Source organism: Callospermophilus lateralis, chromosome 8, assembly GCF_048772815.1.
Source record: "Callospermophilus lateralis isolate mCalLat2 chromosome 8, mCalLat2.hap1, whole genome shotgun sequence".
NCBI classification, from domain to species: Eukaryota; Metazoa; Chordata; class Mammalia; order Rodentia; family Sciuridae; genus Callospermophilus; species Callospermophilus lateralis.
Window position 1 is genome coordinate 88,271,457 of NC_135312.1, and position 13,813 is coordinate 88,285,269.

At 35.3% G+C, this 13,813-nt stretch overlaps 1 protein-coding gene and 1 pseudogene across 1 annotated transcript in view; one reads left to right on the top strand and one right to left on the bottom strand.

Moving 5' to 3' along the window:
• Positions 1-13,813, bottom strand: part of Arhgef38 (Rho guanine nucleotide exchange factor 38) — a 139,721-nt gene that overhangs the window by 103,829 nt on the left and 22,079 nt on the right. Inside the window, exon 2 of the mRNA XM_076865152.2 lies at positions 7,664-7,851. Coding sequence (XP_076721267.2) covers positions 7,664-7,851 — 188 coding nt within the window. The remainder of the gene's footprint in view (positions 1-7,663; positions 7,852-13,813) is intronic.
• LOC143406392 (bifunctional methylenetetrahydrofolate dehydrogenase/cyclohydrolase, mitochondrial pseudogene) lies at positions 11,753-12,555 on the top strand (annotated as a pseudogene).

Consider the following 13,813-nt stretch of genomic DNA (forward strand, 5'->3'; position numbering starts at 1 on the left):
TCATCTCATTCCAGTCAGAATGGCAATTATCAAGAATACAAGGAACAATAAATGTCAGCGAAGATGTTGGGGGAAAGGTACACTCATACATTGCTGGTGGCACTGCAAATTGGTGCAACCATTATGGAAAGCAGTACGGAGATTCCTTGGGAAAACTTGGACTGGAACCACTATTTGACCCAGGTATTCCACTCCTCAGTTTATACCAAAGGACTTAAAATCAGCATATTACAGTGATGCAGCTACATCAATGTTTATAGAAGTTCAATTCACAGTAGCCAAACTATTGAACCAACCTAGATGCCCTTCAACAAATGAATGGATAAATAAATTGTGGTATACATACACAGTGGAATATTACTCAGCCTTAAAAAAGAATGAAATGATGCCATTTGTAGGTAAATGGATGGAGCTGGAGAATATCACACTAAGCAAAATAAGCCAATCCCATAAAACCAAAGGCTGAATGTTTTCTCTGATATGTGGGTGCTTATTCACAATAGGGGGACTAGGGAAAAATAGAGGTGCTTTGGATTAGGCACTGGGGAGTGATAGGAAGGGAGGGGCATGGGTGTAGAAAGGATGGTAGCATGAATTGTAAATATATATATATATGATTACATGATCAGTGTGATTCTACTTCATGTACAACCAGAAGAATGTATAATGTGTCAAAATGTATTCTACTTCATTTATATTTTAAACAAATTTATATATATAAATTATTTGAAACAGTTTATACTAAAGTCACAGAATAATAAACTCCACTACATAAATTTTTTTTTAAAAGTAAAGAAAACTTCTTTGGGATTTTGTTTTTACCTTTTTAACATGAATTTAAGTATCTAACCTTATAATGAAAGAACAATGGTCCAGATAATGTAATAAACTCTAGGATTCCACATAAAGGGAGAAAATGAAATTTATGATTTAAAAAATGTAGAGTTCTAAACTGGTCATATAGATTTCAGGATTATTCATTGTGATGCAATGACACTCAGCATGGAAATCAGTATTTCTAAAGGACTGAAGAATATTCGCATCAACATGTAAAGCAGACTTGCAGCAAGAGTTTAAAATTTTAAAGTCAGTACATTGGCTCAGAAAAACTACTATAAAAAAAGAATCAGAAATTCACTGTATATCTTTTGAATCATTGCTCTAATACCTCAATTTTAGTTAGCTGGAATTGCTTTGAATTTATTTTTTTAATTTAGTGACCAAATTCCCATTGATGTTTTTTTCTGGCTTTCTGGGCATCTTTTATTTTGACAATATCGTCCTGACTTAGACCTGTGTGTTCCCTTAAACCTGAAAGGCCCTGTGACTGAGGAGTTTGACTTCAGGAACTGCTGGACTCCACAGTGGGAATAGGAGATGGAGGTGGTGAGAGGGACTTAGTTGGCTTTCTCCCTCAGCTTGTTCGGCAATCTAGAAGGATTTCTGGTATTCTAATGAGATCATGAAATAGTCAAGGTAAACAGGAGATTCTTATACATTATAAATTTTTTCCTTCAATTTTCCTACAATTTTATCTTTATATCCCCAGAATTCCGATGAAAAGAGAATTGATTTGAAAATTTGGAAGAATAAACAAGGTAAAGGATAAGAAAAAATTTTTATATTTACATATAAAATTTTATACATGTATTTAGGGGGATAATTTAGAAAGGAAGGGATATAGGGAAAATAAGGATATTATAATTTTTAATGAAACCTTTTATTTTGAAATAATTGTAGATTCATCTGCAGTTATAAGAGGGATCCCATATACACCCTTTACACAGTTCCACTCAGCGGTAACATCTTATAAAACTATAGTACCTTTGCATTTGACTTTGTTGTGGGGTAGAACATATTACGAATGAAGTATTATAATTGCTTATATAAATAAGACCTGTCTATGAGAAATCAACTTAATCATTCCACTAGTGCACGGAAGCTTTGTGGGAAACTGGAAGAGAAGGGGTTTTAGAGTAGCTGACTTTAAGAAAGTTGTCAGTGAGCCGCAGTGGAATGTCTGCTCCCTCCCTCTCTCCCTTCCTTCCTTTTTTAGTGCATTGTAGTTATCCATAATATTGGGGTTCATTTAACATGGAATATAATTTGCTCCAATCAGTCCCAGCACTTCCCCTTTCCCTCTCCTCCTCCCTCCCACTATCCCTTTCCACTATTCTACTGGTCTTCTTCTGTTTGTTTATAGTTTTTTTTTTAATTAGTGCTTTATAGATATACATAAAGGTGAAATTCGCTGTGTTACGTACACACACACACGATAGTTTGGCCAATTTCATTCCACAAAGTAGAATTTATGCTTTAGTCCTGAAATTTAATTCCAAAATTTTGGTAGTGAATAGAGACATGAAGATTAGCTGAGTGATAGAAAAAATACAAGAGGAAAAAAATTTTGATTGCCTACTAAGTAAAAATAACTGTCTATTGTTTCTGGAAACAGTAAAAGTCTTTTGATGCAGGTGACAGAGGAGACGATTTTGATATGAATACCTCCATGACACAAAAACCTGAGATACTTGCTTATGTATGTTTTCCTCTATTAATTATTATAGGCAAAGTCTTAGGAAATTGCTCTGCGAAGCTGAAAAATTCCAGGAAGTTCTTGCCAATACTAAATTATAGATTTTTTTTGCCATTTTCCAGAAAATACAACATTTGAAACATAATGCACACAATTAGACCATATGTGAACAAATTCAAAATAAATAAATATCCATAACTTTCTTATAATAAATAAAAATCTAGGGCTGGGGCTGGGGCTGGGGCTAAGTGCTAGTGCACTTTCCTGGCATGTGTGAGGAAATGGGTTTGATTCTCAGCACTGCATATAAATAAATAAAATAAAGGTCTATCAACAACTAAAATAAATGAATAAATAAATAAATAATCTACCTAGTGTGCATTCAAAATAAATGCTTATAAATAAAATAACTTTTACCTTTTGGAAATCTTGAGATCTTATATCCCTCTTGAGATCTTAGGTAGATTTGTACTATGTGAATTTTAGAAATTAAAAAACAAACACAAATTAAAAAATATGGATTTAAATTCCTCTAATGTTTTCAGTCACCTTTTTGTTCTTACACATAAAATCCTTATCTATCATTAGATAGCTTTCTCCAGTTTTATTTATTTTGATCTACTGCCAAAAAATGGGGAGTCTCCTCCTCTTGCCGTGTTTGGATAATATATAACTAGAACTTGTTAGCCCAGTGAAAATTTCAACATTGAACGTTGTGAATACTTTTGCCATCTTTGCAAAACCTTTCATAGTGCTGCTGTTAAAGATGATGTAACTGCTTAATTTATCCTGTTTCCAGTTAGGTGATGGCCTATTTGTGGAAAAAACTTGAAGTTAAGATTAAAAAGAAGTCGATTGTCCCTGCACAGTTGTCAGTCAAGGCTGGATCTAGTCATTCATTTGTACGCTGGTTCATTCACACAAATTCACTCACATAAATCCAAAACGTGTAGTGCTTTTTTCAGTTTTCAACTTCCTTCCACCAATCTTCACTTACATAAAATGCCATGTTTTTACTGGGAGTCTAAGTTTAAGTTTACACAGAGAAAAGACGGTGAGATTAGATGACTTTCCAACATATCTTCCAGCTGACATATACACGTAAAATATTTACTTATGTTGCCTGAGGTTTAACTAAGCATGGTTTGCAGATGGTTCCCATGGTTACCTGAAAATTGTATGAGTTAATTTACATATTTTGACACTAACTGATGACAGGTGGGTAGCGTGCACAGACTGTGGTATTTAAACGGTTAGGAGGGAAGTGAGGACATGAAGAGGCAGTAAGTTAATGAATTGCTGGCATCAGTTAACCAACTCAGCCTCATATAAATGTTTATGAGACTCACATAAGTTCCTGAGCACATATTTACTTAATCAAAGATTAAGGGCTGGGGATGTGGCTCAAGCGGTAGCACGCTCGCCTGGCATGTGTGGGGCCTGGGTTCAATCCTCAGCACCACATACAAAAAAGATGTTGTGTCCGCCAAAAACTAAAAAAAATAAATATTTAAATTCTCTCTCTTTCTCCCTCTCTCTCACTCTCTCTTTAAAAAAAAAAAAAAAAAAGATTAAAAGCTTTAAGAGGTGGGGAAAAGGCAGATCTGACAGGAGAATTCTGAGAAACCTTAAAAGATTTGCTATTGCATTAGTAGAAAGGACAAATAGGCTGCTAGAATGCAACTGATTTCCACAAAGAGGAAGAAAAAAGAGCACCAAAAGATACCAAAACCAAGAGAAGCACCCAGAGTGAAAAATCAACAAGCTATCCACAACCCAAATAGGATAACATGGGAAATGTGAGTTAGAATCGTGAGAACCGGAATTCAAAGCACTGGGAGCAAAAGTCAAACATTGCTAAATTACCATAAATGATACCATAATGGAAATGCTTTATTTGACATGGTCTGAGTCACCTATACTGAGAATTGCATATTCTAACAGTTACTAGGAAGCAAAAAACAAGGAAAGCAACAGCAAAAAATAAAACACAAAAATTAGAGAACAAAGTACAGATGAATTCTAGAGAGGGAAGAGGGGTGGGAGGAAAAGAGAGGGGGCAGGGGATTAGCAAGGATGGTAGAATGTGATGGATATCATTATCCAAAGTACATGTTTGAAGACTCAAATTGGGTGTCATCATACTTTATATACAGAGATATGAAAAATTGTGGTATATATGTGTAGTAACAATTGCAATGCAAAAAAAAGTACATGTATAAAAGCATGAATTGGTGTGAACATACTTTCTACACAGAGATAAGAAAAATTGTGCTCTATATGTGTAATAAGAATTGTCATGCATTCTGCTGTTGTGTATTTAAAAACATTTAAAAAATTAAAGAGAGAAAAAAAAAAGAGTGCAGCTCAGCAGTGTATTCCTATTGGTAGGCCCAGTTTGACTCAACTGTGTAGCAGATAGTTTGAAATGGGCATATTTTCAACTGAATGAACTTCTCATTCCATGGGAGACAAATGTGGATGATGAAATCAAGGGAAAGAGTTTTCTTATATATTAGGTTTTGGTTTTTTTTTATCACTAGAGCAACATAGGCATACTGTGCTTATTTAATTTAATTTAATTTTTTTGTACCAGGAATTGAATTCTGGGGCCCTTAGACACTGAAACACATCCCCAGTCCTTTTTATTTATTATTTATTTGGAGACAGGATACTGTGTTTATTTTGAAACATGTTTCAGTCGTGTGCTTTTGCACATATTACATATTTTATATTTAACTTTTTAAATATCTTTATTTTATTTACTTATTTATTTTTATGTGGTGCTGAGGATTGAACCCAGGCCCTCACATGTGCTAGGCGAGCACTATACAGCAGAGCCACAACTCCAGCCCTTTTATAGTTAATTTTAAAAGAGAAAGAAATACAGAATATGTAGTTAAATCTCTTAGGATTGAGGGAGGATTTTGTTTTTGTTTTGAGATAACAGATAATGGGAATGACGATGATCCAATACAGCAGGTAAAATTAATTATTCAGGACACAGAAAGGATACATGGAAGAGTAAAGCCCTAGAGTAAGCCTGAAGAGGTCAGATCTGCTGTCTTAGTAGAGAGGTTGTCCTTCACTATAAGCAGGATTTATTGATATTTTGAAATAGGAGGAAGTCAGATTATGTAGGTAGAGATGCAGGTCGTTTGGTAGATTTGGTGTTGTAAGTGTGTGCCTCTTCTGTATTATGTCTACTTATTCAATAAAGTGGTAAGAAAAAGACATTAGGAGAGAAAAGGGAGTGTTTGAGGTGTGAGGGAAAGGACTTGAGAGATCCCCCCTTAGAGACATTACTGGGAGACCCATGTGAAGAAAGTGGTCTTGAATTTTAAGAGACTATCTACTCCATACCTTTACTTATGCCAGAAACGTGAAACCCTCCAGGTATGATCTTTCAGGAGAGTAAGTAGAAAAGGGAAAAAGAAATCAAACTCATATACAAGCAATGATTACAGTGAATGACCCATGGGCCCTAAGCCAGCTGAGGAACTGATGAACAAGGAAAAAGTACTTGGAGGTCTAGGTGGCACTAAAAATTTGTCAGAGGCAGGGAGAGGTGGCATATATCTGTGACTCGGGCTGAGGCAAGGAGAATCGCAAGTTTGAGGCCAGTCAGGGCAATTTAGCAAGACCTTGAGTCAAAATAAAAATTTAAAAAGTTCTGGGGATGTAGCATAGTGGTAGAGCTTCTCTGGGTTCAATCCCCAGTACCCACCCCTGTACCCTCAAAAAATTGTCAGAGACAGGTTACCAGCAGGAGTGGGCTGAAAGAGAGGAGGTAAGAATTAGAGAAGAGTAAGCTTGAAATTCTGATTTGAACAGGTTGAAATTACTGGCAATGACAAATTCTAAGGTGACCTGGAGTGAGTGGCTGAAATGGGATTGAGATAAGGGGACAAGCACCCGAAAGGTAAGTGTACCTCAACATCAATAACAGTAGAAAAACATTCACAAGTATTAAAAGTCATGAAGAGATATATATGGTGGAATGAAACACTTATGTTACAAAACAGCATGTGTAGTTTTGATCACTTTATGTGGAAATGTCCTGTGTGTGTATTCAAAAAAATGGTGATTTTTTTTTTTAGTAGTAGAATTTATGACCATTTTTACTGTCTATTTTATGTTTTCTAAACTATTTGAATTGTATATGAGGACCACTTACCCCCTAATGGTTAGCTACTGCTTGTTAAGAGTCTTTGCTCCTCCTATTCTACTTGGAACATTTCTTACTCCTTCAAGTCTCTGCTCAAACGTCTCCCATTAGAAAGGCCTTCCTTTGCCACAGTGGTTCAATAGAAGAACCGAAACTCTGTTTTCAAGCTGTATCCTTTTCCTCTGCTTTGGTTTCTGAGATGTAACATCTAATATACTTTAACTTTCTCTCTTTCTTGTTTACCATCTGACTTCTCTCTTTCTGCAGTACAAAGCATATCCCACAAGGGCAGGACTTTGTTTTTGCTCTGAACTGTAAGGTCAGTACTGGGAACAGTGACGATTACGTAACACGCTATTAATAAGTGTTAAATGGGTGAAATAACTCTGTGTATGTATATTTACTTTGATTAAAGGTGATAATGATTAACTTATAAACACTTCAAGTTTTGTCTGTGGCCACTCAAACAGAACAATTTTACTTACATTTAATGTTATTTTTTTCATTGAATTTTATTTAAATACTCACAAATTTAATCAAAATCTTAATGGGGAGAGTAGGCATATTTTTCTCTTCTAAATCCATGATTACTGTTGAATTAAGAAGTTTGTTCTTAGCCTGCTAAAAACCTGTTGCTCATATTTTGTTACCAGTTTCATGGAAATTTAAGGCAGAACACAGAAATTTCAAAATGGAAAAAAGCTGTGAATTTCCTCATGTTTTAGAATACAGTTTCTGTGGCCGAAGGGAGGGTTTAGAGTGTCTCTCTGCTTGACACAAGAGGTACAAATCTGGTGTGTTCTGTGGACTTATGACTGGAAACTAGGAAAAAGACACATCACCTTACTGATAAACTAGGGTGCTTCAATTTCATGTGCTTCTGATCTTTTTTAGGATATAGGAGAGAACATCAAAAAAGTTTTCTAAAAAAAAAAAAAAAAATCTCAAGTTGCATTTACCTGTTTGTTTCTCAGGGGCTGAACCACTTCCCGAACACAAAGCTCTAAATCATTGAGATAATCCTTTTCTGTCTGTATTAACTCCTTGATGATTTTTGCCCGCTTTGCCATCATCTTCCTTCTCTGATGCTCCTCCTCTGGGGTTGGCGTCTCAGTTTCAGAACACTCAGCCTGTGGAGTCATCTTTTCTGTTAAATGAAAACATGTACACATGAGATATTCTGCTGAGGTTTCTTTTGCCTTCATACAAACAATGGAGGATTACTATTAGCAAGGTAAAAGGCTTATGGTATCTTCACAGTGTGTTCCTAGGAGGGTAACCTTAGCTCTCCATAAGGTCAGAATCCTTTAAAACTATGGACGAGGGGAAAGTGAGAATGAACTGCTTCAAACAAGTCATTAAATGATTCACAACTGTCCTGGCTTCTTTAAGATAGCCAATTGCCAGAATCTTGGGCTATAAAAGCTACTTTTCAGCCTGGAGGTAGACTATACAAAACACAGTTCAGAACTTCTGGACATGTTAGCTTTTAAACCAAAGAAAGTTTTTCTTTAGTAAGTGAAACACTTTCCAATTTTGCTTGTCCTTATTATTATAGTAATAGGGACATCATCAGGTACCCATCATCATCAATGGGTAATAAAGAAATGAAAAACAATTACATTTTTAAGATCTTTCTTTTTAATTTGCGATCAAACCCATGAGGAATAAGATAGGGGTAGATTACATGAATTTCAACTAAGATTTTCATGACTCATCCTCATACTATGTTTATCTTGTACTTTCAAAATTTTTAAATTATCAAACTACCTGGCATTTTTAATTCAAAAACAGTACAGTACTAAAGCTGGGGATGTGGCTTGGTGGTAAAGCTTGCCTAGCCTGTTAAATTCCCAGCATGACAGGCAAAAAGAAGACCAATTCTGAGATACATGGTATGTCTCAAAAGTTCCAAGATTTTTGTATAAAAAATTAAGATAAGAAAACTAAATATCTCCAAGGACAAGTTTCACAGCAATTTAAAAAATTTGGAAGCCACAAACTATAGACCATGAACTCAAACAGACTACAGACCATGAAATCAGAAAAATCAAAGACATCAAGGCAGTGCGTGTGTGTGTGTGTGTGTGTGTGTGTGTGTGTGTGTGAATGGATTTGTTTCCAGTTTGAATCATAATTTTCATCTTAGTCTCTGTGGTTGCAGAAGTCATTTTATTTCACTTAAGGTCACTATGATTCTAGTAACTGATAGGTGAGACATCTTCAGTGTTGACACCACTTTCTGAGAATATAGATCTTTGCAAAAGGACTTAAAAGAGTCTACATATAAAAAAACAAAAGGCAGATCACAATATATACAAGTGGAAGTAAAGAGAGGTGTTTGTTTGTTTGTTTGTTTTTTTTTGGCTTACTCTAGAAACAAAGCTTTGACAACTGGAGAAACATGATAGTAGAGTTAGTAGTTCAATTGAAGGAGGCTGCCCCAAGAATGTGAGCAGGCACTTCAAAACGTAATGAGCCTTCCTCTCTCCCTGGCCCACTAATTTCAGGAGCATAAGCAAAGGCTCAATAATTAAACATCCATGGAGAATGCCAGAAAGGTAGCTCAAACATCAAGTTGTACTAGATTGTGCTTTGGACAACCCAGACTGGCAGGTGAATATGTTTCTGGACCAATTGCCTGGTATCAAATCTTCCTTCCTTAGGAAAGAAGGTGATTTTGATAAATGGTATCCAAAAGCACATGGTTTTACAAGACTCCAGCCATTCAATGCCAAAGCAATAATTCACATGAGCTATATACAAGAGAGAGCCCATGTAAGGAGAGAGAATGAATGCATGGGGTGTAATGTAGCCTTTACATCTTGTGCTATGTTATGAGAATTCTAGAATGCCTGCTAATTTGTACTATTTTTATTAGAAAGTAGGCCTGCCTCTCAGTGCCCCGAATTTGAAAGAACAAGTTATAATCAGTGGGGAGATGCAGTGAGCAGAACATGAACAGAACCATTGTGAGTTTCTACAAATTTTTAAAATTATATATATTTAAGGTATACAACATAATGATTTCACAAATACTTTCATGGTGAAATTATTGGGTGGGGGACTGATGGGAGTGATAGGTTCTTTACTCCTGGGATATATGAAATAATATGTTGAAAGGAATCTCACCAATAGGGAGTTCACAAATCAGTATAGAGAGTGTCCAATTATTACTTAACATTACCTTGAAAATAAAAGGACACTATTGAAAAACTGTTCTTATCAATGCTTTTCCAAGTTATAAACATTTTATACCTTATAAGAATAATCTATCCGTTATTTAGGAGCTTAAAAATTTCTTTCTTTATCTGTGGCAAATAAATATCCCTAAAGCACATTCTCAAATTCAATTACTATGTCAATTTAACTTATTTCACAGATGTTACAGCTGCTGCACCTTAAAACATAACACACCAGATTTTTTAAAATTAAAAACTACTTAGGTTTTCTAATACTGCCCAGCAACTTATTCATCATCATGGTGGAGGGGCCAAAGTAGTTGAAATAAAGTGTGAAGTCAAGATACTCCAAAAATTTCTGCTTTCAGATGTAAAAACCTTGGGGCATTCCAGGTTGAGCAACCTTATGAGATATCTGTGTTTGTTCTTTTGACTCAAGTTTACTGCAAGAACAAAGACTTGACTTGCATCATTTTATGGTCAGGTATCTGAACACTTTTTATGTTTGCATTTCTTAAACAAACAAACATGAGCAATGCATTGTGGACACCAAGTTCTGTTTTTATAAGATTCTAAGATCCTTCTCTGCCTCTCAAACTTTTTTTTTAATCTTTTAACTACACTAAGTTTTACATGTAAAGGTATCTGTAACTCTAACACATGTCACCCAAATCTACATTCAGCTCTGACAATCTTTTATTTCTGGATAAACAGAGAAGCTAAGTATTTAGGAAAGAAGAAAAAGTAGAGTTTTAGTAATGAATTTTTTCCCCAGTAGTTTAAAAAGACTATATTGAAGCCAAAGATAAACTAAAAGGATGCATAAATTGTAACCAGCCTGTAATCCCAATGGTCAGGCAGGCTGAGGCAGGAGGATGGTAAATTGAACTTAGTGCTCAATAGGGTTTCCTGTTATTTTGCCCAACTGTAGGCTAATGTAAGAACTTTGAGGACATTTACTTAGTCTAGGCTAAGCTATTATGTTCTTTAGGTAAAGTGTATTAATTGCCTATTTTTCTTATATTACTTTCATTTTATAATGAGTTCATTAGGACATAGCCCATCAAATCAAGGAGTATATCTATACTCTGAAAGTTTTCTATCATCAAAGGCAAACAATTACCCCTAGTTTTAAAATGACCAACTTGTCAAGAAAAATACATGATTCTAAAGTGGTTGGACAGCTTTTTTTTTCAGACAGGAGAGGAAGAGGAAAATAAAAAAAGGAAGTGGTTTAAGGAAGAAAGTCAGAATAGTGCTGAGATTTGAAACTCTGAGCAACTTGCTTGGGTTGATTACACACTGGAGGAGGATCCTGGTCTTTTAGAGAAAAGAAAAAGCACCCAAAGGTAAAGGAGTGATGAGAAAAAACTGAAGACATCCTCAGCAACTTAGTGAGGCCCTGTCTCAAAACAAAAAATAAAAAGGACTGCGGTTTTGCTTAGGATTGATTGTATCCTCATTTTGCTTTGTTGTTATTGTCAATTTGGCTACTGCTATCTGGGGATGGATTTATGGAGAGACAATTGCTTCCTTTAATTTTTTATTGAAAAACAATATGTTTGTTATATATTATTTGTTATATATATATATATATATATATATATTTGTTGTTGTTGTTATATATTAGCATAATATAAAGAATAGGTATATAGACTTGGGAGCCAGACCATATGGATTTAAACTCTGCCTCTTTCATTCATTAGATATTTTACCTTAGACAAGTTATTATAACTCTTTATACATAATCCCCTCATCTGTAATTTAAGAATAATGCTAATAAAACTTTATAAAGTGGTTTTAAATATTACATGAATTAACATTTAGTAAATTCGCTCCTGGCACAGGCACAGGCAGGCACTGGCGATGATTACAACTTTCTCTATCTGCTTTGGTGGCAGACTGCTTTGTGCAAAGCTACCACCTCTGCCACCAACCTTTCCATCTGGCCACAGTTCAGAATCAACAGTGAGACGATTGTGCAATCAGCTTCAATCTTCAGAGGAAGAACTGTTGAACTTAATCAATAATCTAAGTAATGATGAAAATCTAGACAGTCTCCTTGTTCAGCTGCCTCTCCCAGAGCACAGTGATGAGATAAAGATCAGCAATGCTGGCCCTCCGACAAGGATGTTGATGGCTTTCATGTAACTAATGTAGGGCGAATGTGTTTGGACCAATAGTGCATATTACCCACTACCCCAGGAGGTGTGTGGAGATTAATTAAGCAAACTGGTATTCCAACCCTAGGGAAGAACATGGTTGTTGCTGAAAGATCAAAAAATGTTAGAGTGTACATTGCAATGTTACTACACAGAGATGGGACTCAAGAACAACCTGGAGGTGATGCCGTCTTTCCAGTATGTATCTCATTGATACACTCCCAAAGAACAATTGAAGAAACACACAATTCTTGCAGATATTGTCATATCTACTGCAGGCATTCCAAGTCTGATCACAGCAGATACGGACAAGGAAGGAACAGCAATCATTGACATGAGAATAAACAGAATTCAGGATCCTGTAACTGCTAAACCCAAGTGGTTGGAGACTTTGAAGGAGTCAGTTATATTACTCCTGTCCCTGGGGGTGTTGGTCCCATGACAGTGGCTATGCTGATGAAGAATACCATTATTGCTACAAAAAAAGTACTGAGGCCTGAAGAGTAGGAAATGCTGAAGTCTAAAGAACTTGGAGTAGCCAGCAAGTGTTGCGTCTACTGTGCCAAGAACAGTGCTTCAAGCCAGTCCACGAAGAAATAAAGCAGGCCATTAGAAATGCAACATTTTAAATTTATTCTGCTAAAATGGTTTAACATGATGCTTTGTATTTATTGAAAGCTTAAATGGATGTGTGCACACATGGCTCTGTAGTACTTCACCAGGGAACACTCCAGTGTCCCACTAATATCTCTAGCCAAGAGAAATCATTAACCTAGTGATTAACATGGGAGACCTTGTCTCATTGAGAATGGATGCTTAATTTTGTTAACCCACTTTGGTTAAAACTTTGTCTTTTCTAGGATTACATTTCCAAGTGCTATTCCAATAAGAGTTGATATTCATTGTAGGTCCCAAGCCTTTGATTTCAACGGGTCAAACCAAAGAAGGAAAAATGTTTTTAGAAAAAATTAGGGGAAAGAAAGAAATGGTAATAGAGTGGAGGGAAAAAATCACCTTAATTTTTGTACATATTGATCAATGACCAAATTTATCAGAAGAGAACTGAATTGGATGTGATAAAAGAAAAACTACATGTTACTAGCAATATTTTTACTTATTTTTTTAGGGAAATGTTTCAGGTTGTTTCATGTGCTATTCCCCTCATTTTGAGTACATTAGCCTTTAGTGAGCTCTTCCCATGGTAGTTTTCTAGGATTGAAATGCTTGTTTCATAAATTATTCATGTGTACTATCTATTTGGCTATATCCTTTTTGCTATAACCATTGTGCTAAATCATTAAACTTCATTATTGGTTTTCTCTATCATTAGTGGGTATCTGTATAGTTTCTTTGGTATATCTTGAAACTTATTTTTGAAAAAGAAAACTTGGACTTGATAATCACTGGGCAGCTGGTGTAAGTAGGCACCTTTTCCACCAAAGAATTGTCACAGCTGCCTTCTTTTCTGTCAGCTTTCCTGAAAGATTATAAAGAGCTTGAGTTAATATTGAATTTAGACTTTCTGATGAAAAGGGTTCTTTGTTGTTGTTGTTATTGTTTTTTTTTTTAAGTTTTTGTTTTGTTTTGTTTTGTTTTTTAAAAAACACACATTTGTCTGGTGTGGGGAAAAACATTTATTAAATTCTTACCAAAGTGCCTAACATTATGGGATATATCATGCAAATGTTTGCTATTACCATTAGAAACTCTAATTATTAGTTTTTTAATATAATTTTACTGTATTTTTAGTTGTTTCATGGGCTAG